The sequence below is a fragment of the Tyto alba genome, unplaced genomic scaffold (assembly GCF_018691265.1).
Source record: "Tyto alba isolate M040663 unplaced genomic scaffold, T.alba_DEE_v4.0 Super-Scaffold_7, whole genome shotgun sequence".
Lineage (NCBI taxonomy): Eukaryota > Metazoa > Chordata > Aves > Strigiformes > Tytonidae > Tyto > Tyto alba.
Window position 1 is genome coordinate 17,958,911 of NW_024881328.1, and position 26,907 is coordinate 17,985,817.

At 56.2% G+C, this 26,907-nt stretch overlaps 1 protein-coding gene across 11 annotated transcripts in view; it reads right to left on the reverse strand.

The window, feature by feature from the left end:
* Window positions 1–2,331: 2,331 nt before the first annotated feature.
* TNS1 (tensin 1) overlaps window positions 2,332–26,907 on the reverse strand; it is a 69,982-nt gene continuing 45,406 nt past the window's right edge. For 6 of the 11 annotated variants that reach the window (XM_042783851.1, XM_042783848.1, XM_042783858.1 and 3 more), the window contains 15 exons: window positions 21,262–21,440; window positions 20,884–21,022; window positions 18,434–18,526; window positions 17,495–17,530; window positions 14,090–14,264; window positions 12,538–13,406; window positions 11,078–11,164; window positions 10,303–10,434; window positions 9,798–9,890; window positions 9,167–9,244; window positions 8,993–9,064; window positions 8,745–8,913; window positions 8,429–8,497; window positions 8,043–8,075; window positions 2,332–6,993 (listed from right to left, as the gene is read on the reverse strand). In XM_042783851.1, the coding sequence (XP_042639785.1) occupies window positions 6,849–6,993; window positions 8,043–8,075; window positions 8,429–8,497; window positions 8,745–8,913; window positions 8,993–9,064; window positions 9,167–9,244; window positions 9,798–9,890; window positions 10,303–10,434; window positions 11,078–11,164; window positions 12,538–13,406; window positions 14,090–14,264; window positions 17,495–17,530; window positions 18,434–18,526; window positions 20,884–21,022; window positions 21,262–21,440 (2,369 nt within the window). In that variant the 3' untranslated portion in view covers window positions 2,332–6,848. The remainder of the gene's footprint in view (window positions 6,994–8,042; window positions 8,076–8,428; window positions 8,498–8,744; window positions 8,914–8,992; window positions 9,065–9,166; window positions 9,245–9,797; window positions 9,891–10,302; window positions 10,435–11,077; window positions 11,165–12,537; window positions 13,407–14,089; window positions 14,265–17,494; window positions 17,531–18,433; window positions 18,527–20,883; window positions 21,023–21,261; window positions 21,441–26,907) is intronic. The other 5 variants (XM_042783849.1, XM_042783852.1, XM_042783854.1 and 2 more) reach the window with 5 other exon arrangements.

Here is a 26,907-nt window from a genome sequence, read left to right on the forward strand (position 1 = left end):
CTCAGGTGGTTTGATAGTGGTGGTTGCAGCAGGACAGGGGACAGGGACACTGTTTGCTGAATACGGTGCAGATGTGAGCACAGGTCATCCAAGCCCCAGGGTGGCTTTTGCCCACATCAGGTCTGCTCCACCCTTCCCACCCTGGGGAGTCTGGCTGGCTCCTAGTCTTTGCCCAGACATGATGCTCAGGAAAAGCCAGGTTGTGTCATGCTTTCTGTTCCTTCTGACACTTCTGAGGGGGCCCCAGCACCACTGAGAAGCCTGGGAAAGAGTAAAAGCAAAGGAAGATGATACTGCCCCATCCCTACCACTATGACCCCAGTTTTGCTCTAGATCTGAGGGTTGTTTCTAGCTTAGTCAATAGAAAATTGGGGAGGGAGAGGTACAGAGGCCCACCTCCAGGGTTTCTCCCCAGGACCACCCCTCCTTGCTGGCGCCCCACTCTAGATTCAGGGCATAGCTTTCCAGCTAGCTTTTATCTGCCAACAGCACCCTACAAGCCAATGAGCCCGTGGGTCCTGGGTCCTGGGCTTTAAAATCTGTTAAATAGAGATTGCTTGGAGTCTGACCACGTTTGCAAGGCAGTTGGCTAGGAATATTCGCCCTTGGTGAAGGCAGAGTGCCCCAACCCAGCGTTTCCTGACTGTCCGACAGCATGCCCACTCTGGAGCATCAGGCAGAAAGGAGCGAGAAACTTTGCTGCCTTTCACAGCCCCACAAGAAACTCTCCCTGGGTGGCCCAGAGTCTCCAGAGCAGGGTCTGAAATTACAAAAAAGCGCTGATTTAAGAACCTGAAAGTGGCCACAGGGAGATGCAATGAGGGCAAGATTTCCTGGCATGGAGCTGGTGGGACCTGCCTTTCCTGATAGACACACCAGAGCCACCAGCCTGGCCCAGTGACAGCAGCAAGCTGCAAAGAGAGAGACCCTGAAAAGCCTGTGTTGTGAGACCCAGTGAGAGGAAACGTGTGGCAGATAAGAACATGTCGAGGAAAAACACAAACCAGAAGCTCCCGAGGAATTTTGGAAAGGAAATGGGGAAGTAACTGCAGAAAAGGGGCAGGGGGCGGGGAGGGAAACGCACAGCAGTTTATGGCTCACAACAAATAGTCTGTGCCACCTCGCCAGGCACTCGCCACCTCTCCTTCCTGTCCAGGGGACACCCAGCAGCGGCTGTCCCAGTCAGGCAGGAGCACTGGGATCACACAGATGGCTGGTGCCGGCTCCTGGGGGGTCAATACCAACAGGAATTGGGGAAGAAACAAAACCAAGAGAAGCTAGCAAGAAAATATCAATCCCAAGGTGTCAGCTAGGGAGAGGAGGCTGCAGGTCCTGTCTTGTCAGTAGGTAGAGAGGGGACAGCTGAGGCCAAGGCTGGCAAATGCCGGGTACCTCCTGAGGTCCCGTGGTGCATGTTGCTTGGGTGCCCACCCACAACCCCACAGCTATTTCTGGCAGGTCAGAAACCACTCCATCCCCTCCCCTTACCCCTCTTGCCTTTGCCTCCCAGTACAAGCCCCACAGCATGGGGTTCCTGTGAAAGCAGCCCCCCTCAATCCACCCCTCACCCTGCAGCTATTTTAGAGAAAGGCAGGAGGTATTTTTAGTGCTGCCGGCTCCCGGGAGAAGCTCTGAGCCTCTGAGCCGCAGCAGCGCTGGCGCCAGAGAAACTGCCACTGCTCTGGCTGATATTTCTTGTTTAATTAAACTCAATCCATCCCGGGGGCCAGGCCTTGGCCACCAACTCAGCAAGGAGGGGAAAGAGCAGAGCCAGAAAGCCGGGAGCTGAGGGCTCTGGCAGATGCTGGGAATTGCTCCGCAAACATTAGAAAAGCCAGGCATGGGACTTTGGGGGAAGTTTTGCCAGGCACAAGGGAGCAGGATCGCTCCGAAAGGGGCAGGGAGTAGGATTTAATGGGAGCAGAGCCCAAACTACCACCTCAGCAAAGGCAAAAGACCCCATACCAGCACCATCCCATCCTGCTCTCCTGTGGGAGATGGACTCAAAGGGGACATCCAAGGCTGGACAGACAGCACCTAAAGGCAGCTTGGAACAAAGCAGAGGGATTTGCCCAGTGTGTGCAGGGCAAGATGGGGAGATCCTTCCTGGTAAACAAAAGCCCAAGCTGGAGCTGGAGCCCGGTAGGAAGTCTGGGGGCTGTCTGGTTAGCCAGCATCTGGTGAGCACAAGCTGCGGCTGGAGGCTGACAAGCAGCGGCACAACCCCTCCTTCTTCCCACGCCCACCACCCGGCGTCTGTCCGGGGGCCCCAATCTGCCATCGAGGAATGGGGGGAACGACAGCCTGGAGAAAACACAGCACCCGCCGGGATTTAGGGTTGTTTCTTTTTCCCTGTGCAAAAAGAACAGCACGTTTATTCCTGCGCTCCCTTAAATTTCAGGATACATTTCCAGCAATCCAGACACCAAGCTGGCATTCCAAGCAACAGTATATTTTATATAACTGATTTTTTTTTGTTTTTACCACTTTATAAAGCCATACAATGAACTGCAAAGAATCCAACATCTGTACAATGGGAAGACAAAAGCGGTGTCACATTCACACATGGACATGGTGTGACCGAAGTCATACTTAAACACGCAACAACATTATGGGCACAAAGATACAAAATATAATGTATTTTTTTTCCATCTATATAAATACACAGAAATGGGCAAGTCTAAAAGTTTGAAACTGTTCATTAACACTGATTAGCAAATAAATCTGTAACATTCCCAAAGTAACAAAGACAACAACAACAAAAAAAATCCACACATAACACAGCGGCACAGGATCTGCCAACAGAAATGTTGGGTTGCTTCCTTTTTTTCTTTTTAATTTTTCCATTTTAAGAAAAAAAAAAAAAAAAAGAAAAATGAGTAACCCCAAACCAACCTCACAATTTGCAAAACAAACGAACGAAATGAAACAAGCCCCTGCGGGCTCCTTTGCTGTCTGATCCTCCTGCCTGCTCCAACGGGAAGGGTTGCCTTTTGTTGATGCTGCTGTCTGGGGTTTTGGGGCAACTGGTTTCTTTACCCGCCCGACCTGCTGGGTCGGGATTTACTTTGCGCTGCAGTTCAAGCAGTTGAACTCACTGGAAAATCGATGCCCAGGGGCTGGGTTGGGTTTTTCTCCCTACCTGGTTTGTTTTCCATGTGTGGTTTGACCAGGGGGCAGCCAGCAAATGTTGCATCCGGAGCAACCCCAAACTTTGCTCAATTTATCTACTTAAACCCATGAACCCCCCCCCATCTCCACTTGCAATGAGGGTGTGGCAAAGGCCATGAGATGGATGCATCCTATCAGCAGATGATGACATGGATCATCTCCCAAAATAGCTTCTGGGATGGGCAGAGCCGGAGGCAGCCCCACTGAATGGAAACACCAAATTTTGCACATTGCAGGTGCTACCATTTGGGACAGGCAGCAAACAACACGTCCCCCAGGGAGCATTTCCCAACAGATAGCAACACTGACAGCAAAGGGAGGACGGGAGGAAAGGGGCTTCTCTGAAGAACAAACTGACACGAAATGGGCACGTACAATAAATTTACACACGCAAAAAAAAAAAATATATATATATATGTGGGGAAAAGTGCGTTTTCAAGGATATCTTTGGCAAGAATATATGCAGTTCTTTGTGCAGGAAGGAGGGATGTGTTTGTGTGTGTGTGTGAGCGAGAGAGAGATACCATCCGGCTGCTGACAACGGCAGTGTGATTACAACAAAACATATGCTGCGCTTTACTCGCACAAGCTCAAATCTCAGATACCATGACTGCATTTAAAAATGAAAGAAATAAACCCAAAGAGTCTTTTCTGTCCCTTTCATAAAGAGAAAAATATCAACACTAAGTCCCCGCCAGCCCCAGGACCTGGGTGATCCTCAACACCGGCTGGCAGTCTCTCCCCAGGACAGAAAGGGTAGTTACACCTAAAAATGTAACTTTTAAAACGAGATTAAAGGAAAAAAAGTGCCTTTAAAGGGAGCTGACAAACACCCGGCTACATCATTGGAAGGTGATTAGCTGTGTGTTAAAAAACTAATATAATCATCAGTCAGTTTTGTTAGTGTTTGAGATTTGGATATGGTCTAAATCTTCAGCTAGTGGGTTAGTGGGGAAGCCGTGAGAGGCTCAGGGCCCAAAGCAGGCGTGATGCTATCGGCAGGTATCTGCTGGGGTCGGCTTCTACGCGACATCTCTGGGGTGCTTAGATCTGCTTCGTTTGTACAGGGAGAAAAAGAAGAATGGGAGTTTCAAGCACCAGTTTCTGAGGCAGCAGATTAAAATAAAATTACACTATTATCATCTCTTTTCTTAGCAGTGAGAAAACCAAGTCTGAAAAATAGAGGCTTTCAAAAATATATTTTTATATATCTATAAACACAGTGTTTTCTCTAATCAGTGAATGGCAGGGTGAGGAGATTACGGGTGATATCATCTCTCATCTCGCTTGAATTTCGCAGAAGGAGGGAATAGCTTTTCGCAAACATCAAAAATTAAAAGGTCTCTGCATCCATGTGGACAGGGAGCTGGGGAGGGGGAAGCCCCCCCCCAGACTCCCCTGTCCCACCATCATCTCGTAACCATACTCCTCGCTCTGCATCCTCTCACGCTCGCTTCAGTACATCAGTACAGCCTCCGGCCGTGCCAGCCCCCTCCGGGCACCCACGCCGCTCGCTCCCCCACGCGTGTGCACACACACACACACACACACACACACACACACACACACACACCCCCCGGTCACGCGCACACCGCCCCAACACGGGGGGGACCCCTGCGCCTCTTCCCCCATCCATATTTTTCCTTGCTCTGGATTTTCTTTTAACGTGCAGGTGTTTCCCCGGGGCAGGGGAAGTGGGGGAGGAGGATATAATGGGGGAGATACGATGCGCGGAAAGCAGTATGGTAAAAATAAATATTTTCGGAGTGTAAATTTAACCTTTTTTTTCCTCCTTAAAATTTCATTAGCTTACAGTATTTTGTCAGTATAGCTCGTATATATATTATAGCTATCAAGGCAAGGGCAGTTTGAGGGAGACAAGCTCTCCTGGGGGCCTGCAGTGCTATGCTTCTAATTTTTGCCCCCAACAGACTATCTGGGCCACTTTGCACTGAAAACTTCTCCCAAAAAGCTCTCGAGGGAAGGGGAAATATTTGCAGACAAGAGCTCGGCAATGACCTTGCGGTTCCAGCCGGACCATTCCCCCTGTCCCAAGCCTGCACGTGTGACCGAAGCACCCTCTGCCCCCTCCCCAGCACCACAGGGCTGGGACCTCCACCTGCTGCCCCCCAACCATGATCCCCTGCCCGCAGCAGCACAGGGGCCTTTCACCCCTCTCGCCCCCCCACTGGCCCTCCTCACCCCTCAAAGCAAAGGGAAAAGCCAACAGCACCGAAGCCACTGCAAAACTACGGTGCATTCAGGGGGGCATGAGCCTCCAGCCAGCCGGTTTTGGGGGTACACGCATGCCAAGCAGGGTGGCTCTCGGAGGACCTGTTACCTCCCCACTGAGCCAACATGGTCGAGTGACTGCAGGTCCTTCCCTTTTTTCTTTTTAATCTTCTGCCTTCTTTTTCTTTTTTTTTTTTTTTTTAACGTGGCCTCCAAAATAAAAGGAGAAAAAAGCGCCTGAGTTACTTGTAGTCATTCACCTTTCGTGCAACTTGAACGTCCATGCAATTTAAAAACTGCTTGCACGTCTCCAAAGAGCGAGATAAGGGGTAGCCACGGGTCCACTGCTTCACACAGGGAGCTCACCTGTGCCAGCATACGCTATTATTATAATTACTATTATTATTACAATGTTTTTCTTTCCTTTCTGTTTTGGTTTTTTTTTTTTGTGTGTGTGGTAAGAGAACGTGTGACAGGCCACAGGAGAAAACTGCCAAAGAGGACTAGTGACAGGAGGGAAAAGGGGAAGACAGGAGAAGAGGCGACTTTCTGCATCCTCCAGGGAGGTTCCCAGGGAGCATCTGCCTTCCCCAGGCACGGGGTGGCAGGAGCTCCCCCACACCTCCTCGCAGGCTGGGGGGTACAAAGACCCCCAGGGACGTGGGGAAATGCCGTGACCCCCCTCTCTGGGTGGACTCACAGCAGCTCACCTGTGACCAGCGCTGGGCTCTGGGTCAGCAACGGAGGTCAGCCCACAGCCGAGCTCCCTGGGGATGGGAGGATTCAGGACCAAGCCCCCCCACTCCCCCAGCAAGTTGCCAGGTGGCCGTCAGGTTTCAGGAGAAGCACGGGGGGCTGGTGAGGACCCTCTGCTGCAGCTGGGCAAAGGAAGGTTTCTGAAGGCATTTCCTTCGGTGTCCCACAAACCAACCCACGTCGGTATCTCCTATGGGTCATTTCAAACACACCGCAGATGTTCACTGATGGAGCTGTTGGGACAGAGCTTCTTCCATGGGTTTTGCCAGTTGTCTCTTTTTTTTTTCCAGATGGAAAACACCACTCATGGTCCCACAGTTGGTCCCAAGTGGATGTCACCACTCAGGACAGTGATGCTGAAAGCTGGGAACACACCTCTCACTGCTGCCTTTGCTTTGGTCACCTTCCCTGCGATGGGACATGCATCCTGTCTGGCGTGACTTTGTGGCTCTCTTATGTAGGTGCGTGCTTTTGGTTCCTCTAAGTGTGTGTTTGGCTTGTGTTGAGTTTTTAGGGGTTTCGTTGTGTTTCTTTTGCTTGTTTGCTGTTTTCCTCCAAAATTCCAACCCTTTCCCCCCCACCCCACCCCCCAATTCACTTCCCTCTCCCACAATGCACTTCCTCACATTCCTTCTCGGATCAGCTCCAAGTCCTTCTCCAAAATTCAAGAATCACCCGCAAGCGCCAGCTCATCTTTTCTGGCCGGAGCCAAGCATGACTCTGGAGACAAAGTTGACAATGGCTGCAGCTGGCTGGTCTGGGTCCAGCTCAGCAAAGAGGTGGCAGATATTGTCTGTGGTGCTCCCTTGCTTCCTGGCCACAAAGCCGAAGAGCCTGGGTGGGGAGAAGGCAAGAGGCTCAGTGAGGTTTGCCAATGTTGCTCACCCAAGGAACGCCACAACCCTCCTCCAGCATGGTCTTGTCCACCTTCCCCTCTTTAACATCTACTTCGCACAACACAGGGGAAGACATCCCAAACCAGCCTTCATGAAGACCCATCTACTCTTCCCTTTGCTGCAATTTCTCTGAAGGCCAGTACTGCGTTTTCATCATCTCTTGACCAAACTCCTCTCTGCTCTGCCCATCCCTGCCACCCTCCCCTAGATCATCACCAAGAAGGGATGCATTGCCTTGGTTTGGGTGACAACTCTTGAAACCACGGAGGTGTGATGGGCTGGCCATTGGGATAGACCCTGTATGAGAGGAAGGCCATGTGGGGACACAGGGAGCTAAGTGAGTCGATGCAGTTATTTCTGTTTGTCTCTCCCCTGATGAGTAAAATGTCCTTTTTTTTTTTTTTTTTTCTTTTTAATTAGAACATGCAAACTCAAGTTATAAATATGGAGGAACAGAATGTGAGACAGGCCCAGGCTGTGGTGTTTCTAATTGGGGAGAGGAAATATCCCAGCAGCTGGTCATCCTAATAAAAACCCCTCCACTAACACAATGGCTAAAATTAGTGGGAATTGTCCCCTGGAAATGGGCTCAGCCAGTGGCTCTGCACTCACATGGCTCAGGACAGGGAGGACAGGAGGAAAGGGAAGAGCTGGACAGTGGCTCACATACCATCAACATAACCTCCGGCTCTGCTCCATGAGCCATCTCCCTCTGACTCTGCTGAGAGAGTTTCCAGAAAGGCCAGTTCAGCAAGGACCATGCCTGCTCTGACCAGGAATTTCAGGCTACAAGATGCTTCCTGAGTCCCCAGGACCATGTTCTCATGCTTGGGTGAATCAGCCTTAGCTCCTCACTGCAGGAACATCTCACTCATGGCCAAGAGACTGCCCTGCATGGGACATCTTCCAGCCAATGTTCAAACACGAGCGGGAACAACCCTGACAGCGGCTGGGAGGAATCAGTTGGGAAGCACAGAAAGTACTTACTTGGCTGGGCTGCTGCCATCAGTTTTAGTCCACCTGCAAGGAAAAGAGGAGGTGTGAGAGATAGTGCCTCCTGCACCCCACAGAGAGACAGGGCCATGATGGGGGCCACTGCACCAATGCTGGAAGTCCAACCTGGCTTTGCACAGGCTTGGCTCTGTGGAAAAAACCTGATGCACCTCTCCCTCAGCATGAAGATGCTTGGAGACACCAGGAAGTCACCAGGAGAAGCTGGTGTTGCCCCACAATATTGAAGGGGAACGTCCATCCCTGCTCTCCTCAGGAGCACGGGGGACAGAGCAAGCAAAGACCCTGCTCCAAGCAGGCCAGGAGCCTGGGTGAGGTAAAGGGACTGGGGACATGTGCTCCCTCCAGGTTAGGGCACTCACTTTCGTTCCTGGGGATCCAGGTCACAGAAGGTGACAGTGTTGAGGGGGTAGTGTCGTCGGAAGAACAATCTGAAACACAAATCAGGGAGTGTCAGGGCCAGGGAGCCCCCACCTCTGCCCAACCACAGCCCAGCCCCACTGGCATAGGGGATACTCCATAGGTCTCCCCTAGGATGCTTCAGGAATCGAGGACAAAGCCCAGCCCTGCCCATGATCAGGTTCACGCCACCCCAGGGACATCCTTCATCAACACACTCCCTGGATCACAGCCCTACTGGCTTTGGGGACCCAAAGACATGGCCATGGGAGCTCTTACTTCCTCTGGTTGTCAGTTAAGGTGATGCCTTGTGCAGAGACTTTGAAGTGGACAATGGTAGCAGTGGGCGTGGGGTCAGCCACCAGGGTCTCAGCAACAGCCTTCGCAATGGCCTGGGGGCCCGTCAGCGACTCCATCTCCACCGAATTGATGAAGAGGACATTGCAGGCTGGAAAGGGAGACAGCAGGCGTGGGGTCAACCACTGTTCCGAGCCACATTCACCCCACAACAGCCCCTTTCTACTCACCCGCACCCTGTTTGAGGAGGTCTGTGGCTGAGTTGGTGGCCGACACAGTGTCTTTCTTTTCCTCCATGGGATCTAGAAGACATGTGATGGTTACTGGTGCTCCATGCTTGGAAACCTCCCTCGTCCCCACAGGTTGTGGGTGCGGATACAATCCCTTCTGGTCCTGGCTCTTACCTCGGTCAGGAATAACCAGCTTGCAGGGCAGGGCCAAGGGCATGATGGAGTGCTGGTACACCAGGGCCGAGAGACAGCCTAGGGAGAGAGGGGAGGTGGTCAGTGCAAGACTGGGGATGCAGGTTTCCCCAGTGTTAGGTCACTGTTGCTCTAGGTGGATGGGAACAGGCTTGTTGGTGAGTTTCTTCACTGCGGTCCTAATGCCACAAATGGCAATTCCTCTTGCTGAATCCACCATGCCCACAGAGGGCTCAGGGAGGGGACAGAGATGCCAGGGCCACCCTAGGAACAAGCGGGGCAGAGGTCCTCGTGCAGTGCCTCACAGCACATTAGCCATGGGATAAATGAAACAAAGGGAGCCCCTGCCCTCCACTCTGCCCAGCAGCATCGTTTGTCCTACATGTGTGTGCAGATAGGTACATACCTGTGCAAATAGGCACATTTGTACACATTCATAAATATGCATAACCCCAGAGGCTCCAAATGGCCACAGGACTCAGTTACACAGGGACAAGAGGCAGTAACAGAGGCAGCAGCTCTCCGGGACACCCAACAGCTCTGCTTTGATGGTCCAGCAAAGGCAAGGATCTCCCAACCCAACCCCACATGTGGGAGCACTGGGGGCACTCACCAAAATTTGGCTCGTTGGGGCATCCTTTTAGTTTCACACCCCGCGGGCTGGTCTCGATGAGGAAGTGCCTCACCAGCTCGTTGGTGATGTCTCCTGGGAACAGACAGAAAGTTCTCACACCAGAGTCACCCTCCTCCTCCACAGTCCCATGGGGAAACCAGTGCTTCAGCTCGAGGGAGGGGTCTCTGCCACTCCACATGTCCTCCTCAAATCCAAACCTTTGCACAGGGTTGACCCAGGCCAGGCTCCCCCATGGTGTTGGTGGGCTGAGGAGGCTGTTCCCATTTCACCATGCCAAAGCCCAAGACGCAGATGCCCCTGAGCCCACTGCAGCTCAGGGCAGAAGCTGTCTGGTGCTTCCCTGTGCCCTGGGAGGGAAGGGAGGGATCCTGCCACATCAGCACAAACCCAAGGGCACGACTGGCTCAGCAGACCCAACTTCCCGCTCGCCCCGGACGAACGATGGAAAGCATCTCCGCGTGGGATGGAGAGGGGCACACAATACCTTTCTTGTTCTGCTGCACGACCGTGGGAGGTGGAGAAGCTACTTTCATGGCGAGACCGTAGGCTCCCCGGAAGGAGTGGCTGTCTCGGATGATGAAAGCCCCTGGCTCCCTGTCCTTCAGCAGTGCGATGGCTGCAGGAGAGTACAACAGACCTCAGAGCCAGCAAGGCAAGAGCCGATGTGCCCTCCAAAATCAGGAAGGTGTGGGTTGGGCTGGGGTGCCCCAGCCCCACAGCCTCACAGCCGGGCACGACAACGTTACTGTCCCCACTGTGCATCTGGACGGGGCTCTTGAGCAGGTCTGTGGTCATGCAGGGGCTCATCTCTCCCCAACCTTTTCTGCCCTTGCGTGGGCATCTCAGAGGATCCATTCCTACCCAGCCCAGTTCTGAGTAACCTAGAACTGGAGAGCAGGCAGGAACCGTGGACCAAATTCTGGGACCTTGCCCCTGCAGGCACCTTGCCCCCTCCTTATCCTCCCCCTCTTATTTTAGCCATGTCTCCAAGACCCCTCTGAGATCTCTCAAATCAAGATTTGGGTGCTTTGCACCCCCAAACTACATAGACCCAAACTGCATCATGCAAACCTGCGGCTGAGCTGGGCTTCAACCCCCCTCTGCAATGGTCTGAGCATCTACAATCCAACTTCAGTCCTAACCCAGCCCTTAAGGGAAATCCTTGCTAATTCCTGTGATCCCAGATACACCCAAGATACACCCCAGCTCCCAACCATGGCTCACTCAACCATATCCTTCACCCTGTGCCAACTACCCACCCTGCTCCCTGGAGATCTCCGGTTTGTACCAGTACTTAGAAGTGTCCTGCACAAACTTGACATTGGCACGAGTCTCAGGGCTGATGTCTACAAGGAAAGGAAAATAAGAAAATAGTTAAAAGACGCTGTACCTAAAAATCCACAAGTTTTTAGCAAATCAGGCTAAAGCGTTAATACCTCCACCTCCTTTCAGCCCCAGTACGTTGCTTTAATCTCAACCCACTCCTCCACATCCAGGCAGGCTGATCAGCACCTGGAGCTTATGGAGCTGCTGGGCATCTAAAGCTAAATCCAAGCACAAGGGCCCTCGAAGGAGTGTGCATCAGATGAGCCTCCTTGCCACACAGCCAGAGACAAAAAGGGGAATTCATCATTTAAAAGGGAGCTAGCCAGGTGAAATGAAAGCTGTCAGAGGAAAGAAATATGTCCAGAGGGTAGGGAGGGGGGAGATCCTCTGACTTCAAAGGACCTCCGCTGCTCTCTAATGTTCAAGATTTAGCTCATCCATCATAAAAATAAATTCCTTCCCTTATATTTGCTCTGTGCAGAGGAACTGGACAAGTCAACATACCCTGGTAAAAACAGCCCTAGCCCCAGCCCGACGCTGCCTCACTCAGTGCCCATCAGTGTCACAGCCCCGATGGGAGCCGGTCCTCAGGCCACAAAGCTGTCACTTTGCTCAGGCAACATTTCCCCACACCTGCTTTCCAAAAACAACCGAGCAAACAACCCAGAGGGCCAGATAGCATCTCTGCTGGAGACGTGTTATCAGCCCCCTGCAATCTGGTCACCTTCAGAGAGGTGGGGGGGCTCACTCCCTTCCCCAGCCTGCTTGCTAATTGTTATGGGGTTTAGTTGCTCCTGCATCCCCGCTGGGAAAGATCCCCAGCCACAGCAAGTCACGGGGCCGGGGCGGGTGCCAGCGCGCCCACAAAGGGCTGCCCACTCGGCAGCGAAACCGGCCTGGCAGCCGGAGCCACTGCTGCCCCGTGGCTTTATTCCCCTGGTCCTATCAGCCCGATCTTGGCGTCACCGAGGTGTCCCGCGGGAGCCAGCGAAGGTGTTCCAGGCGCGGCGGCACCCGGGGCACGGCACACCGTTTGAAATGAGAAAGCAGGGCCGCAGCGGGGTCTCGGCAGGGTAAAGCCCGCCAGGAACGGGGCCAGGAGGTCAGCGCATCCCCACAGCAGAGAAAAGCCGCCTCCGGGAGCTTTGATCTCCCCGTACACAACTCTGGGCGCTGTTTACGCCAGCGATGACGGGTTGGTGCTTTTCCTGTTTGGATTTGCCAGAAAGCACGGGAAATGGCCCAAGCCCCAGCAGTGCCGCCGGTTTGCGGATGATCAGGAGGGGTAAATCAAGACGTGGCTGCAACCCCTTCCCCGCCGGCCAGCGAGGAGAAGGAAGGGAGAGCCCTGGGCAGGCCGGGGGACGCAGGGACCTCTGAGGGCATCCCTTACCTGGCATGGAGAACTTGGAGAAGTCCGGCAGGGTGTGGGAGAACGTGACGGTGCTCCCACCGCTGGGGCTGGACATGCCACTGGAGAGGGGCGAGGACGCCTTGCCGTTGATGGTGGCATAGCTGGGGAGGCTGTTGGAGCGGTCCCCGGCTGACATCCGCCGCTTCTCGGGCAGCGCAGGCTGTGGCGTGGGGCTGCCCTGGCGGTAGGCAGCCGAGTCCGGGGAGGAGGAGTGCGGCGTGCTTGTGCCGGGGTAGTACGCCGGCGAGACGGGGAAGGATGGCGTGGAGGGAGGCTGGTAGCCAGAGGAGCTGCTCTGCCGAGACAGCGTCGGGCGCCTTTCCTCCGGGCTGGGGTAGCCGTACAGGGGGCTGCCAGGGGGCACGGCCACCACAGCTTGATGCCTGGCCAGGCTGGGGCTTCCCGGTGGGGCCACCAGGTTGCCATGAGCCACCACGGTGTGTCTGCCCAGCCCGGGGCTGCCGGGAGTGCCGCTCATGCCAGGGTTGACGGCTCTTCGCCCGAAGCCAGGGCTGGGCGGCGTGTTGGTAGCCACTGTCCGGTGCAGGGTGCGGGGGCTCCCCGGCAGGACGTGGACCCCCACCACATTGACCTGTGGCTGAGGCCGAGATTGGGGGTCTGGCTGGAGGTTGGCTCGGCCATCAGGGTAGTCAGGGCTGGCATACGCTGAGCCCGGGACCCCACCTTGGACCATTGCAAAGGAAGATGGAGACGAGTTTTGGTAGCTGCTGTGAGCAGAGGGTATCTGCGAGCCAACAGGCAACCGGTAAACAGGCTCAGCCGAGGCGTGGGGAGGTGTAACCGTGCCATGGGGGCTGCCCTCCGATGGGTAGCTGCGGAGGGAGGCCCTGGGGAGACATGAGGAGAAGGAGGATTCAGCTCCGCTGCTTGTTCCTGCTGCTGGCTGGCACCCTCGTGCGAGTGGTGCACAGGGAAACTGAGCCACGACACCAGCAAACTCCTTGGTTGTTTAGAGGCAACAGAGGGATGGGTCCTGCCAGCTGCATGAAAGCAACTAGAGGCAGCTTTAGTTCCACCATGCATCCCAATTCCCTCTCAGAATATGACATTCTGGGAGACAGAGCCTTTTTCCAGCTACTGTTCCAGCAAAATACCCAATTTGTTCCTCCCTGCCAGCCTTGCCAGGCTGGGCTAGTGCGGGACACCTCATGGGCAGGTTGTAGAGGGGACAGGAAGGATGGCTCCATCGTACCAGAAGGGACCAATGCTCAGCCTAACCCACAGCTAGGGCTTAGTACAGACCCCATCCCTCCTGCCACCCCAGGGGCCAGGTTCCCAGTGAGATGCTGTTAAGATCCAGTGACCACCAAGTGACCACCAGTGACCCAGCTTTGTGTCCTCAGGGCAGTGAGCCACATGGTTGGCTGAGACACCTCCCCCCCCCCCCCCCCGCTGTGTGAGGAGGCGGGGGTCCTTGCAAAGGCAATTTCAATGTGGGAGCAAGCCTGTGCACCAGGCAGGGTTCATCCTTGGCCCCACCAGCCCCCGGGGTCTGCACCCACTGTCTTACCCGTCCACGCTGTGAATGGGGCTGCTGGTGGAGACGGGGCTGGGGGCAGTGAAGGAGTTGGCGAAGGTGCCGTTCCTGGCAGGCACCTCTGGGCCCCCCGGCTGGGTGGTGGGCAGGGTCCCTCCCCTGCCCGTCGTGGCCGTGCGGGCCACTGACTCAACGTAGCTTCTGGGCTCTGCAGCAAAAGAGAAGGCGAAATGGATGAGCCCACAGCTCCCATGGGAACGATGCCGTGCCCTTCACGGTACCCCTGTTTCAGCCAGTGAGGGTGCCTGAGCTGAGCTTCTCCAGCTGCACATTTCTCCCATCCCTCATCCCAGGGATTGCGCAAAACCACATCTGGCTCATCTGAACCTTCAGGCTGTTCCAAGGGATGCTGAAGGCCCCAGCCAGAGCACAGGGAGGGGGGCCATGCCTACCCCTTTCCCTGAGGGGACCGGAGCACACAGGACTGCGGTCCCTTCCACTGGACGGCAGTCCCTTCCCGCAGGGGCTCCCGTGCCACGGCCCCTCCGCCCTGCTCTGAGTCACGTCCCTCCCCACCCGGGATGCCACACAGCACACGTCGTGCTCCTTGCTCATCCTCAGCCCCTAAAAATAGAGCTGGTGACTCTTCCCAGCCTGCGCTGACTCACACGGGACTGACGATGATGCCTAGTGGTCCCTGCCCTGTACGGCCCACCTCTGCCAGCCATCTCCAGCAGCAGACCAGAGAGCAGCCTGAGCTATTTCCACTGCAGCATCCAACATTCTCACTTCCAGCCCAGCTTGAAACCAGAGCCCGTGAGCACGACCAAGAAAAGCAATTTTCCTTTGGAGCCGCTGAGCCATCCCATGCCAGGAGCAGCGGGCTGGGCTGGCTGTCACCAGCCATGGCAGCCGCCAGATCCAACCTTCCCTCCTCCCTTTCCCCGCTGCCTCCTGCTCCATCCAGGCTGGTCCTCATCCCTAGAAAAGCCCCTGCAGCCCCCAGACGCTGCCCCCCCAAAAAGCCACACCAGAGGGAAGAGCTGCAGCCTTATCCCCATACCTCAGCACCCCCGCAGCCTTGTCACACCTTGGCTGGCACGTGCCACCAACTGCCTCCATGCTGGGGCATGAAACCCTAAGTGAGACCTACTGGTGTCAAATGCTGTGGGCCAGGCACTGTTGCAGGTCCCTGGCTCCAGGCTGGCCATGCCCAAGGCAGCTCCACAGTAGTAATTAGTATGACAAACTATTATTATTAACATTATTATTATTAGTCATAACAGCCGGGCTCTGGCTAAGCCTGCTGGCACCAGCAGCCAGTAACACCAATGCACAGCTCTGCGTTCAGTGCCAGACCAGGGGGTTGCAAGGAAACACTGTCACAGGTTGCCCCCCAGCATCTCCATGCCCCATCCACCTGCAGACAGAGGAGGAGTCATCCATCCCTTGGGCTGATCTCCCTGCCCAGTCCTGCTCAACCACCCCAGGAAAGATCTGAGCCAAAACCAGATCGAGGAGGTCAACATGGGCTGGGTACCAGCATCTGAGGTAGGACACATGGCTCCGAGTGTCAGAGATGAGGCACTGCCCAGGGCAGCTGCAAGAAACTCACCACTTAGGTAATTAAATTAATTTCACAGCTACTCACTTTTCCCCCCTAGCTCCCCACCCCAGACTAAAATTAGCCAGACAGCACATATGAGTCAGCCTGCAAGAGGTTAAGACCAAAGGGCTGCAAAAATGCCAGCCCCTCCTGCAAAGGTGGGGGCTGAAGCAAGGCAGGAGCCAGGGGTGTGGGGAGGGGGGACAGCATACCTGTGCCACACTGTGGGCATATGTCCAAGGCATTTGGTTCAATACGGGATAAAAGAAATTTAAAAAAAAAAAACTGGGAAGTTTCAGGCAGGGTTTTTTTAGGTTGAAAAAACCTGATCTTGCCTCCTAGTGTTTTCCTGGAAGAGGCTCTGGAGACGGGAAGATGGTGGGATAATAGAAAGGTCATGAGTCACTGGGGGGTGGGCAGTCATTTGGGAATCCTGAATCCAGGCAGGGCTGTGCTCCTGCCAGCAATACCCAGTGCTGCGACTGCACCGGGCCGTTTTAAAGCCTCCTCAGAGGTGGCAGCCAGGCCCCGAGCTCCTGTGCTGCCAGAGCATCCCAAGGACCAGCCCAGCTACAGAGGCTGGGATCTGCTGAGCTGGGTGCTGGTAGGGAAGAGATCCTTGTGGGGTGTGCTGCTGGGTGGAGACAGTGCTAAGCCAAAGCTTTTTTAAGTCAAAGCACCAGTCCCTGCTCAGGATTCAGCCCCCCAAAAACCATCACGTTATCCGAGAGGATGAAGCAGGGCAAGAGGCTGGTGGTGGCCACTCAGCCCAGCCAGAGTGGGGTCACTGGACATACTTTAATGTACCCAAGATGCCATCGCTGAAAAATCAGCTCTGGAAACAGAACATTTTCTTCAAGCAAACACTTTCTCCAATATTACACAATATTCAGGTTTGAATTATGTGTACTTTGAGGAACTCCCAGGGAGAAATACTGACGGCTCCCAGAGCCACAGGAAGCATTGCAAATTTGCCAAGAAGAGACATCCTCTCCCCAAAACCTATCTTGAACACACAGTTCCCCATCCCGGCCCTGAGGGCCCAAAGTTTCATTAGAGAAGAAAGTAAAACCACCCAACAACCGTTAGATAGCAGGCGTCACTCCGGGGAATCGCAGCCACTCCCGAAGCTTCCAACCCCCAGGAGACCAGAGCTTCCAACCACCCAGAGCCCCCAGTGCCTCCTCCGTCAGCACAGCCACTCCTGAACTGACATCCCAGCTCAGCCCCATCCCTGGCATCCCCAGAGAGGTGCAGCCCAGGGATGGGAGTGGTGGGGGGAATTTGGGAAGCCTCCCAGCCAGTGGAGAACACACACCGGCTGCCGGCGCTGTGCCGCTGCCCGGCTGGCTGAGCCAGCAGCACACTGGTGGCCTCTGTGCCTGCTGACCTTTTGTGCTGCACTTTGGTTTATTTTCGCTCCAAACAGCAGCGGCAAAGCCAGAAAGGGAGGGAAGGAGCCCAGAACCGGGCCTGCTGCTCCCAGCCCCCCACCAGGCTGGTCTAAAGCTGGCCAGAGCCTGCCAGCATCCTCTCAGAGTGCCATCAGCTAGGATGCCACGCACCAACAAAGAGCTCTTGACCCTCATAGACAACTGTCACCCAATGTGACAGGCATCCAGGTCCTATTTGGACATCAGAGAATCCAAGCACAACACAAGGCACAGTGTTCTCCTTCTTGAAAGAGAGCAGGACAGGCAAGACTCATGCTCCTACATCCCTAGGGACCAGCGCAAGGGAGGGCTGCTGGCGCAGACAGAACCTGCTTTGAGTCGTGGTCCCAACAGTGGGGATGAGCGGGGAAGAGAGACAGAAAGAAAAGCCCTTCTTACCTTCTTCAGAGACACCTCCTGCCTCCCCTTCTAGCTCTGAGAGATGGAGGGGCAAGGAAGCAATAGGAGAGGGAAGAGGAGGAAGATGAGACATGCAAGACAGAAAGAGAAATCGGAGTTAAGCAGCTTTGCCTTGCTCAGGCAGGGGCACACAGAGGAGAGCCCCACACCTCCCCAGCACTGCACCCCAAACTGGACCCCCAGCCTTGGACACGCCCAGGGTCCACCTGAGCATCCCCAAGATGATGTCCAAAACCCAGGAGGCTGGTTTCAGGTGGGGAAGAAGGAACAGCCCAGCAGGGAGTCACCATGAAGGGCTGCTCTGAGAAGCCCAGCAAGCACCAAAAAAGCATTGGCTCGCCCTTGGGGACAAAGCAGGAAGGGTCACACTGGGTGGGCTCAGCCAAACCATGACCCCCCGGGCTCAGGTTTTGGGGAGGTTACAGTCAGCCCTGAGATGGCCCAGGAAGGGGCCCCAGGTGCTGGGGAGCAGTGAGGTCTGGCTTGGCAGGCTGCTCTGGGACATGTCCCCAGGACAACAGGGCCTTTGTACCCAAAGACAGCTCTCCAGGATGGAGAGGGCTCTGGATGCTGTTCTAGCTGATAGGCTTAGCTCCCAGTGAGCAAACCCTCTCCTGCTATGCTGAGGAAGAGAAGGGATAGAGGGGGTAAGGGAGGGAGGAGTACAGGGCTGGGGAAGAGACAAGACCCCAGTGTTTTCCAGCCTCCACCACCAGAGACCCTGCTGGGCTGAGCCCCCCCAAGGCAGCACCAACATCCCCCCACCCTCACACAGTCCCAGAGTCCCCACAGGAGGTGACAAGGACCCCAGGGCCACCTGGCCCCAAAAGGGAGGCCAGAAGTGCCTTCTCCAGCCAGGGGTACCCTCACAGACTGCCCCCCACAAAATCCACCTGCAGCCCCCGTGCCCACACTCACCTCCCACTGGATGCAGCAGGATCTCAGCTGGGTTGTGGGGTTTCAGCCCCAGTGCTGAAAGCGGGGTCTTGGCCAGGCCAGGGGGAGAACGCACTGTTGGCATGGGGGACACAAGAGCATAAGTGGAGGGGTGGGAAGTGAAGCTTTAGAAAGGCTGGATCTGCCCAGGGGTTCAGAGCCCCCATGACCCATCCCACCCATGGGCTGCCAGGAAGAGGAGATGCCTTTGTATGAAGCGACACCTCAGGGAAGGGCAATGATCCCTCTCTCCATTTGGGAAAGGGCACAGGGTAGGAGGTGCCTGGGAACAAGCAGCCTGCCCTATCGTGGGGCTGGCAGGATGGAGAAAGGGGGCAGTTCCCATCAGGGCAGGCCCAGACCCCATCTCTCAGCATCGTCCCCATTAGGGAATGGTCCCACCAAAGGCAAGAAGCCTCTTTCATTGCCCCTGTGTGAGCAGCCATGCACCCAACCCAGCTCACCCAAACCTTAGCCCCCTCTGCCAATCCCCATGTCTGGCTGAGCTGGGACCAGGCTGTCCCAGAGCAGCTCATCACCCCCATGAAAGGGACAGTCAGATTGCCAAAAATCCTCCCACTCTCCAGACCAGCTTGACGGGCAGGTGAGTATGTTTGCACAGAGCATGTTCCCCAAGGGGTGGCAATGCACACGTGAGGTCTGTACTCCTGTGCCCATACATACATACCAGGAGGAGCTGTATATGTATGTATGGCTATGGTATGGATGCACCAACAGTGCAGGGCAGCAGGGTTACGCGAGCCAACTGCACCTCCTCTCCCCTCCTGCCCCCTGGGTTTGCCCCATCTCCCCGATGCTACATCTCCCCACACCAGGGGAGACCTCTGGGTCTCATCTTCAGCCAGAGGGACCGGAGGGCACGTCCCTCCAGCAGCATTTGAATGTGGCTAACTGGTGGCACAGGCATGGGGCCCACAGCGAGGCCGGGAGGCGGTGGAAGCTCCGGGGGAAAGCCAGACCCTGGCCTCAAGGTCAGGTCCCCCTGGCAGCCTGGGGCTGGAGCAGCAGAGCAGCCGAGCCCCTGGGAAACCGAAAGAGCAGGAGCTTTCCCAGCGGGTGTCTGATTTCCCCAAATCTGGTCAGCTGCAAACCATGATGTCAGATCACGTCTCTGTAGGCTGATGAGCAGCAGGGTCCTCCCCAGACCAGAAACTCCCCCAGGATTGCTGTCTCCCCATGGAGGGGAATTGCTCCTGTATCCCCTCAGGAACCTGCAAGCTACAGGTTCAAACTTCCCAGGCCTCCCTGGCTGGTGTTGGGTAAGAAGCACTGCCTCTGGGCCACGGCCACGGCACAGGCTGTGCCTGTCACCTCTGCAAGTGACTCGTTCCTGAAATGAGCCACTGTCCCACTGCCAAGGAGATGCTTCCCCAGGACCGAGCTCTCTGGCCCCAGGAACAACGGGCCATTTCTGAGCTGCCAAGCGCCCCGGGGATGCTCCCACACTCCAATCACTGCATCCCATGAGACAGGGCTCAAACATCATCAGGTTGCAGAGGAGAAACACCAACAGCACAGGAGGAAACAGCCTGAAGCCCCACAGGCTTGAGCTATGGGGAGCAGGTGGCCCCACTGCGACTAGAACGTGGCATCAGAGGGGGCTGCACCCAGCCCAAGCATCCCCAGCTCTAGAGCACCCCTCAGCATTCAGCCTACAAAAGTGTTTTGGAGGGGGTTGGTAAGTCTGCCGCCTTTTTGATGGGTTTCCCAGGTGACTGGCTGCTCCATTGCCCTGGTCCAGCCTGAGTCGTGCTGTGCCGATGTGAGGCTGCTCATCGGGGTTTGTCACTCAAGCCGGTCACACAAACCCGGTCCACACAAACCCACTGCAAGCGCGCAGTCAGGGATAGTCAGAAAGGAGGGATGCCACACCAGAGGAGCAGAGACAAGCTGCAAGCACAGGGCTGGCTTCTCCCAGACTTTTACCCCTCCTGACCTGAAGACAGCGAGCAAGAAGTGTCACAGCATGCAAGGGTCTGCCCTGAGCCCCCTCCCAGTCTTCAGTCCCTCCTGGCTCCCCCTTCTTGCCTTCTACCACAGCCTTGCTGCCCTTCCTGACATGTCAGTAGGAAAGATGGGGAGGTGCAGGACCAGGACGGGGTAAAAGGATGCTCTTTTGGACCCTGCCTCTCTCCTTATCCCCCATTGGGATCCCATCCAAGAAGCACCCCAGTGAGTGGTGGGTGGGAAAAAGCCAACAGGAGGGTGCCAAGCATGGGATACCGACGGCAGTGGGATGCTGACAGCAGCATGGAGTGATGGGATGAAGAGGAGAGAAGAGGATGGAGAGGAGGAGTGATTAATGTGGCAGTGGGTGTCTGGAGCCTGGAGCTGTCTGACACTTGGCAAATTTCTGGCTCGCCGGGAGCCACCCACCGAGCCCCTCCGCCTCCCGGAGCCGCGGCACTTACAGGGGTTGGAGTAAGGGGTTTGTGGCGAGACAGGGAAGGCTGGGGTGGGGGGAGAAATCTCACCGCCGCCGGAGGGTGGGCTGGTGGGGGAGGAACCCTCCATCTCTTCAAAGGCTTCCTTGTAGCTGTGGAGGTGAGGCTGTGAAGAGCAGGATAAGGGTCAGTCCCTGTGATGGGCACCGACCTCCAGAACACCGTGAGGAGGAAGCAGACGGGGCAAAGGGAAGGTTTTCACCTCCTCCACCACCATGAAAAGCATCATTGAACCTCAGCCCTCCGGGATGCTGTAGATGCTAACCAAGTCTTCTGCCTCCCCAGAGGCATCTTCTCCGTCAGCCACCCCCAAAACCCCAGCACCGCCCCCCAACCCCAGCACACCTCTTTGGGCCTCCCTCCGGGGTTGGCCGCAATGGTGCTGACCACCTCAGGTGAGAGAACAGTGGGGCTGCGGGGCGAGCCGGGCTCCGGCGAGCTCTTCTCATAGTGGCTGTCGCTGGGGGTCCGCTTGCGGGCAGGGACGGCGCTCTCCTCCGGGGGCTTCTCCCAGGACTGCACCCCTGCGGGGCAAGCACAGGATGGGAGATGGGTAAGGAGCTGCCAGCCAAGGTGGGGACCAGAAGGAGATGCCCCAGGGCTGATCTGAGAGCGCTCCCCAGGGCTGTGTACTGCGGAGGGGGGCCCTGCCCAGCAGAGATGGGCACTCACCAGATTCTAACCTCCGGACCAGCACAGCCAGTTTTGAGCTGCAGCAGATATACCCTAAAGCAGTGGCCCGGAGCCAAGCAATAAAGCAAGGAAGAGTGGTGGCTAGTGGCCGGACTGCTGCACTAGCCCTCTGCTCAGGGACAACCACCCCCAGCAGTGGGTGTGAAGGGCACGAGCGCCCTGCCAGCAGCCCAGCAAGCCCAGCCCCGCAGAGCTAGGGAGGATCGGGACGTCCCAACAGCGTCACGGTGAGAAAGGGCCGAATCCCCCAGCACCAGGGCAGCCGCGTTCGGCTGCATCCCTGCTCCCACAGCCGGACACAGCTTCAACCACAGCAGCGGAAAAAGCCTGGTTTTGGGAGTCCCCCAAGGCAGAGAGAGCACCAGGTCAGGAGGAAGGACCCCAACAGGAGGATGATGCAGGGAACCCCAACAAACCATTGCTGAACTCCTACCCCAGCACAAAGCCTTCCTAAAAGGGGAGATCGGTATCTCCTCTTCATCTCGCCCCAAACCTCCATCCCAGACCCCAGCACCACAAGCCACCAATGCCCACAGCCTGGGGGAAGAAGGCAGTGAGCAAGTCACTGTGGGAGAATGGGTTTCTTTCAGCTGGCAGGGTCTGGTAGATCCCACTAGTGATCCCTGTGGACTGGGATAAAGCCCAGGAATAGGGACAAAGCCAGCACAGGGCAGGGGTGTGGAGGTGGATGGGATGAGAGGTGCGACCCCAACTCTCCCAGCAGGACCCAAACATACTCTCTGCCCCATCTCACCTGACAAAGAGGTTAATTAGGGCTTAGGGACGATGGCACGGGGTTTGGTGTAAGGGAACCACACAGAGCATCGCACGTGCAGCTCAGGCCCCCACGAGACTCCTGCTCCTCCCTGGGACCCACACAGCAGTGGGATGACCCCTGGTCTCAATCCCTCTAGCTGAGGTGACAGCACTGTCCATCCCCTCCACCTTTCTCACAGAGCTGGGGAGCACCTTATCCTTGGCCAGCACATTGGGAAAAAAAAAAAAAAAAAGATAAAGAGAAAAAAAAAAAAAAAAAAAAAAAAAAAAAGAGGCCAGCATCACGCTCCAGGAAATGCACTTTTCAAACACCAACTCCTTTCCCACGGGCTGGTGGAGGAAAACCAGCCATCAGCTGCTTCCCCTCGCTCCCTGGGGCTCAACACGGGACTCACGCCTCGCACCCACTGACCTCCCCTCTTCACCCCTCCGGCACCCGCACCAGAGCTGTCCTGGCCCTGGGGTAAGGGCTGGGAGCAGGGAAAGGGCCGGGGGCGCGGGAGGGAAGGAGGTGGCCTGGGTGCATTTCTAAATAATCAGCACAGTGAATGGCAACAACAATAAAATCGCAGCTCGGGGGGGAGAGGTGGCCGGGCTGCGAGGCGGGGGATGCGAGCCAACGGGGCCGGCTCCAGCCGCGGAGGCGGCCTGGAAAATTCCACTAAGAGCAGCTTTGAAACATAACTCCCAATCCCTTCTGCAGGTGCTCGCCGGCGCAGGGGACGCCCATTAAAAAGGCCTGTGGAGGGGACAGGGGGACGGAGAGGGTTCCTGGGAAGCTGCCCTGCAGGCATGGGCAGCATCGTATAGGGCCACCCTATATCTTTTGCCCTGCTTTTCGCTTTAAGGGAATGAAGCCCTGAGCTGTGAGCATAGGGAGAAACAAAATATTGGGGAAAAATAAAGCAAACTCTTATATTTTCTTTTTGTCCTTCCACTTTGTGAACTGTGGGGTGCCCTGCACGCTGCACGAGCATCACCAGGAGCATCCCAAAGTGAGCAACCAAGCCCTGCTGGCTCCTCGAGTCGTGCACGCCTGCATTGCTTTACATTTTCCATTCGGGAAGCATAAACAGCATCTCGGCAGAGCCCGGCTGTCAGTACCCATCCCAGAGCTGCAGCGTGGGACCCCCTGCCCCATCCCCAGGGCTGTGTGACACCCGGCTGAAGGGTGCTGGATCTGGCCCATCGGGACACCCAGGAGCTCACCAGGCTTTGGCTGCTCCACTCCCCAGACATGGAAAGCAGCCGGGGGAACAGGGAGGGGAGGGAGGAGAGGGGAAAAAAAGGGACTCATTGTTCGGGAGCAGAGAGTGGGAAACTTCACGGGCGCCCGGAGCAAAGCCTGGAGGAAACCCAGGCTCTGAGTACAGCTCCCCCGACCCCCTGGGTGATTTATGGGCTGGAAACTACACTTGAAAAACAAACTCTCCTTTCCCTCACTCCCCGTGCCCCCCTCGGCAGGCATACAACCTCCTTTAGCCACAGTACCACCACCGGCCCTCCAAGGATACTCTGCCTGACTGTGCGAGGGGGGGTTCCCTATCTCAAAGGGGGAACAGCAGCCTGCACCCCGCTCCCCACCCTTGCCCTGACTACATCTGCCACTGCCACCCCTTCTGCTTCTCATTTAACTCCCTAACTTAGCAGCAACCGTCCCTCAGCAAAGTCCTGCCCTTGAACTCAGCACAGTTCTAGGGCTGGGGAAAGGCAGGAGCACAACAACCAGAGGAGGAGAAAACAGGAGGGATTTAAACCCAGGTGGTTTTGCGGCTGGGAAGCCATGTTTCTAGGCCAAATCAGGAGGCAGCTGCTTTTTGGGCATGAGATGCTGAAGCTACTGCCAGGCAAGAGCCAGGAAATATCCCCATGGTGAAGAGGGTGAAGCAGCATCCCACAGCCCTCCCGATGTGGCACCCAGCAGTTAAATCCAGGCAAGGACACACAGCAACCAGGAAAAAGAGAGATGCAAACTCACTCCATGCCTGCTCGAGGAACATCAGCGGATGTTGCCCCGTACCACTCTCCACCAGAGCCTATCCCACCCCATTCCACCAGGCACAGACACAGCTACAGCCACAGCTCCCTGCCTCCCAGCCTGATCTCACAAATGGGCACGATAAAAGCCAAGGACTGAAAGGGTTCAAACCTCTTTGGTCCTCCTCGGGAGAAACCCAAGGTGCCAGCAGAGAGAGAAAAGTCACCCAGAAAGCTGGTGACTCCCCAGCCAGCTCTTTGCCCCCAGCCCCTCTCCATCCCCCTCCTCCTGCTTGCCTTCGGACAAACCAAGCACCAGGTGGGTCCCCAGCACCCATTGCCCAGCAGAGACTCACCTCCAAAGAAGCAAAAGTCACGTCACCTAAAATCCAGCCTCCACATCCCCCGGCTGCAGACAGACCCATGGGGATGCCCGAATGGAGGCAGGTGAGACCCTGCCAGGCCAAGAACTGGCTGATGTGAGGGTCTGTGAAGCTGCATCCCAAACCTTGCTTCCCTGCAGGGTGAGCCACAGTCAGGGCAAAGCTTGGAGGGGCTGGAGCGAGGGTCCAGATCTGGCCCAGCAATGAAACCCCACCACAGAGTAGTGCCAGGCTTGGATGAGATGCAAAACCAATTGTGGGTGGGGGAGTCTCTTACCAAGGGTCAGGGGCTCCCCCATCACTGGAGGAGGTTAAGGGGGGTCCTAAGCATTGGTCTGCTGAGAAAGGGGATTGATCCTGCATGGGTAGGGTCTCCCGAGCCTCCCTCCATCCCACACCCATGCAACACACGGAGCACTCAGCATGCAGGGATAGGGGAGGAAGGAGAGAGCAGGAGGGAAAAGGAAGGAAGGATGAGAGGGAAAAATAGAGGGGAGGGAAGAAGAAGGATGGATGGGGAAGGTTGGGGACAAGGAAGGAGGGAGGTGGAATGAACAAACCGGAGAAGGACCGTTGCTGGTTCAGAGGAGGACGGGGGGCTTTGGTGCTCTTGTTGAGGTCCCTGAGCCTGGCGTTGTACTCTGCCAGCGTACCAGGATGGGGAGTGCAGGGAGGGTGGGAAGTCACAGGGGACAGACACAGTCCCCCATGGGGAGAGGAAGGGGCAGACAGGACAAATGTCACAAGATACAATAGGGGGAGAGAGAGAGAGAAAACAAGAGAAAATATTAGTTGGGCTCCAACAGATGAGCCCAGGGTCGCTCAGGGTCCAAGGGAGCTCAGACCCTCCTTGGAGCTGCTTCCCCTTGACACAGATCGCCTGGCTCCAGGCACCACTTAAACCAACATGGGAAATCAGTGACGGCTCCCAGCCACATGTGGCTTTGTGCAGCACCACAAATGTCTCATCACCATCCCCTTGGTGATGGCACCATTCAGGTCCATCCTCAGCATGGGATACCCAGGACTGGGACAAGAAGGGATGACACCAGATGTCTCACTGGGACATGAGTGGTACTTGAAGGATGGCAGGACTGGCTCCTCTCTGCGGGGAGGTGCTGGGGACACCAGTGCTGCCCTCGTCCCATCTCTTCCCCTCCATCATCAGCGGGAAGTGGGAATGGAAGCACTCCCCCCAGCAGGCACGGAGGAGGTGTGAGATGCTCCTCGTCGCTGCGCCAGGACACGCAGGCAATTTATAGCAGCAGGGAATGAATACAAACACATCCACGCCCCACCGTCCCCATCAGACGTCCCCTCCCAGCACTGGCTTCTGGACACCTCGTTCCCGCCGTAGGTCAGGCCACCCGCCTGCGCTGTCCCTGCCTCGGCACAGACGGCCCGGCTCCAGCGGGGACAGGTGGCCGTGGGCTGGGGACCGTCCCCAGGACACCTCTCCTCCCCCAGGAAGCCCAGTGGCCGCAGGGGGGATGAGAGTGACCCCAATCCAGCCTTGAGCACCTGACCCCAGGGTTGGGGGGATGGGTTTTTGGGTAGACCCCAACATCCATTTCCCATCCACTGCAAATACTGTTCCTCCTCTCCTGAGGGCTCTCTTCTTTTCCACCCCATTTTTCCCCCACCACAGTTTGCACCAAGAACACAGATCTGTTCTTTATAATATTCAGTCCAGACACAGAGCATGGTTTGGGTATACACTTGTCCTTGGGTTTGTTTAAACCGTCTGCACGAGCCCTGGGTCCCTCTGTGGATCTGGCCTGAATGACCGAGGTTGGGTTCAGATGGATACAAATTGTCCCCAACACCTATGCCACTCACCCCTGTCTCTCTCCCTGCCATTGGCACCCCTCGTGCCCCCTGATCCAGTGCCACTGTGACTCAGCCTCCACGCCTGGGAGGTTGGTGCTGTTGGATTTTTCCAGCCAAGCCTTTTCCCCCCTCCTTCTAATGCCGGGCGAGTTTCTGGACTGAGCGCAGAGATGGAAGGGACGGAGCTGCCAAGCCCCGGCGTCACGAGCTGGCCCCCAGCCTGGCCGCAGCCCCAAACCCTTCCCAAATGTCGCTCCACAATTCAACAACTGCAACCGAAGCAGCGGGGAGGGAGGGCACCCACCCTGCCGCAGGGCCACGGCACCTCCTT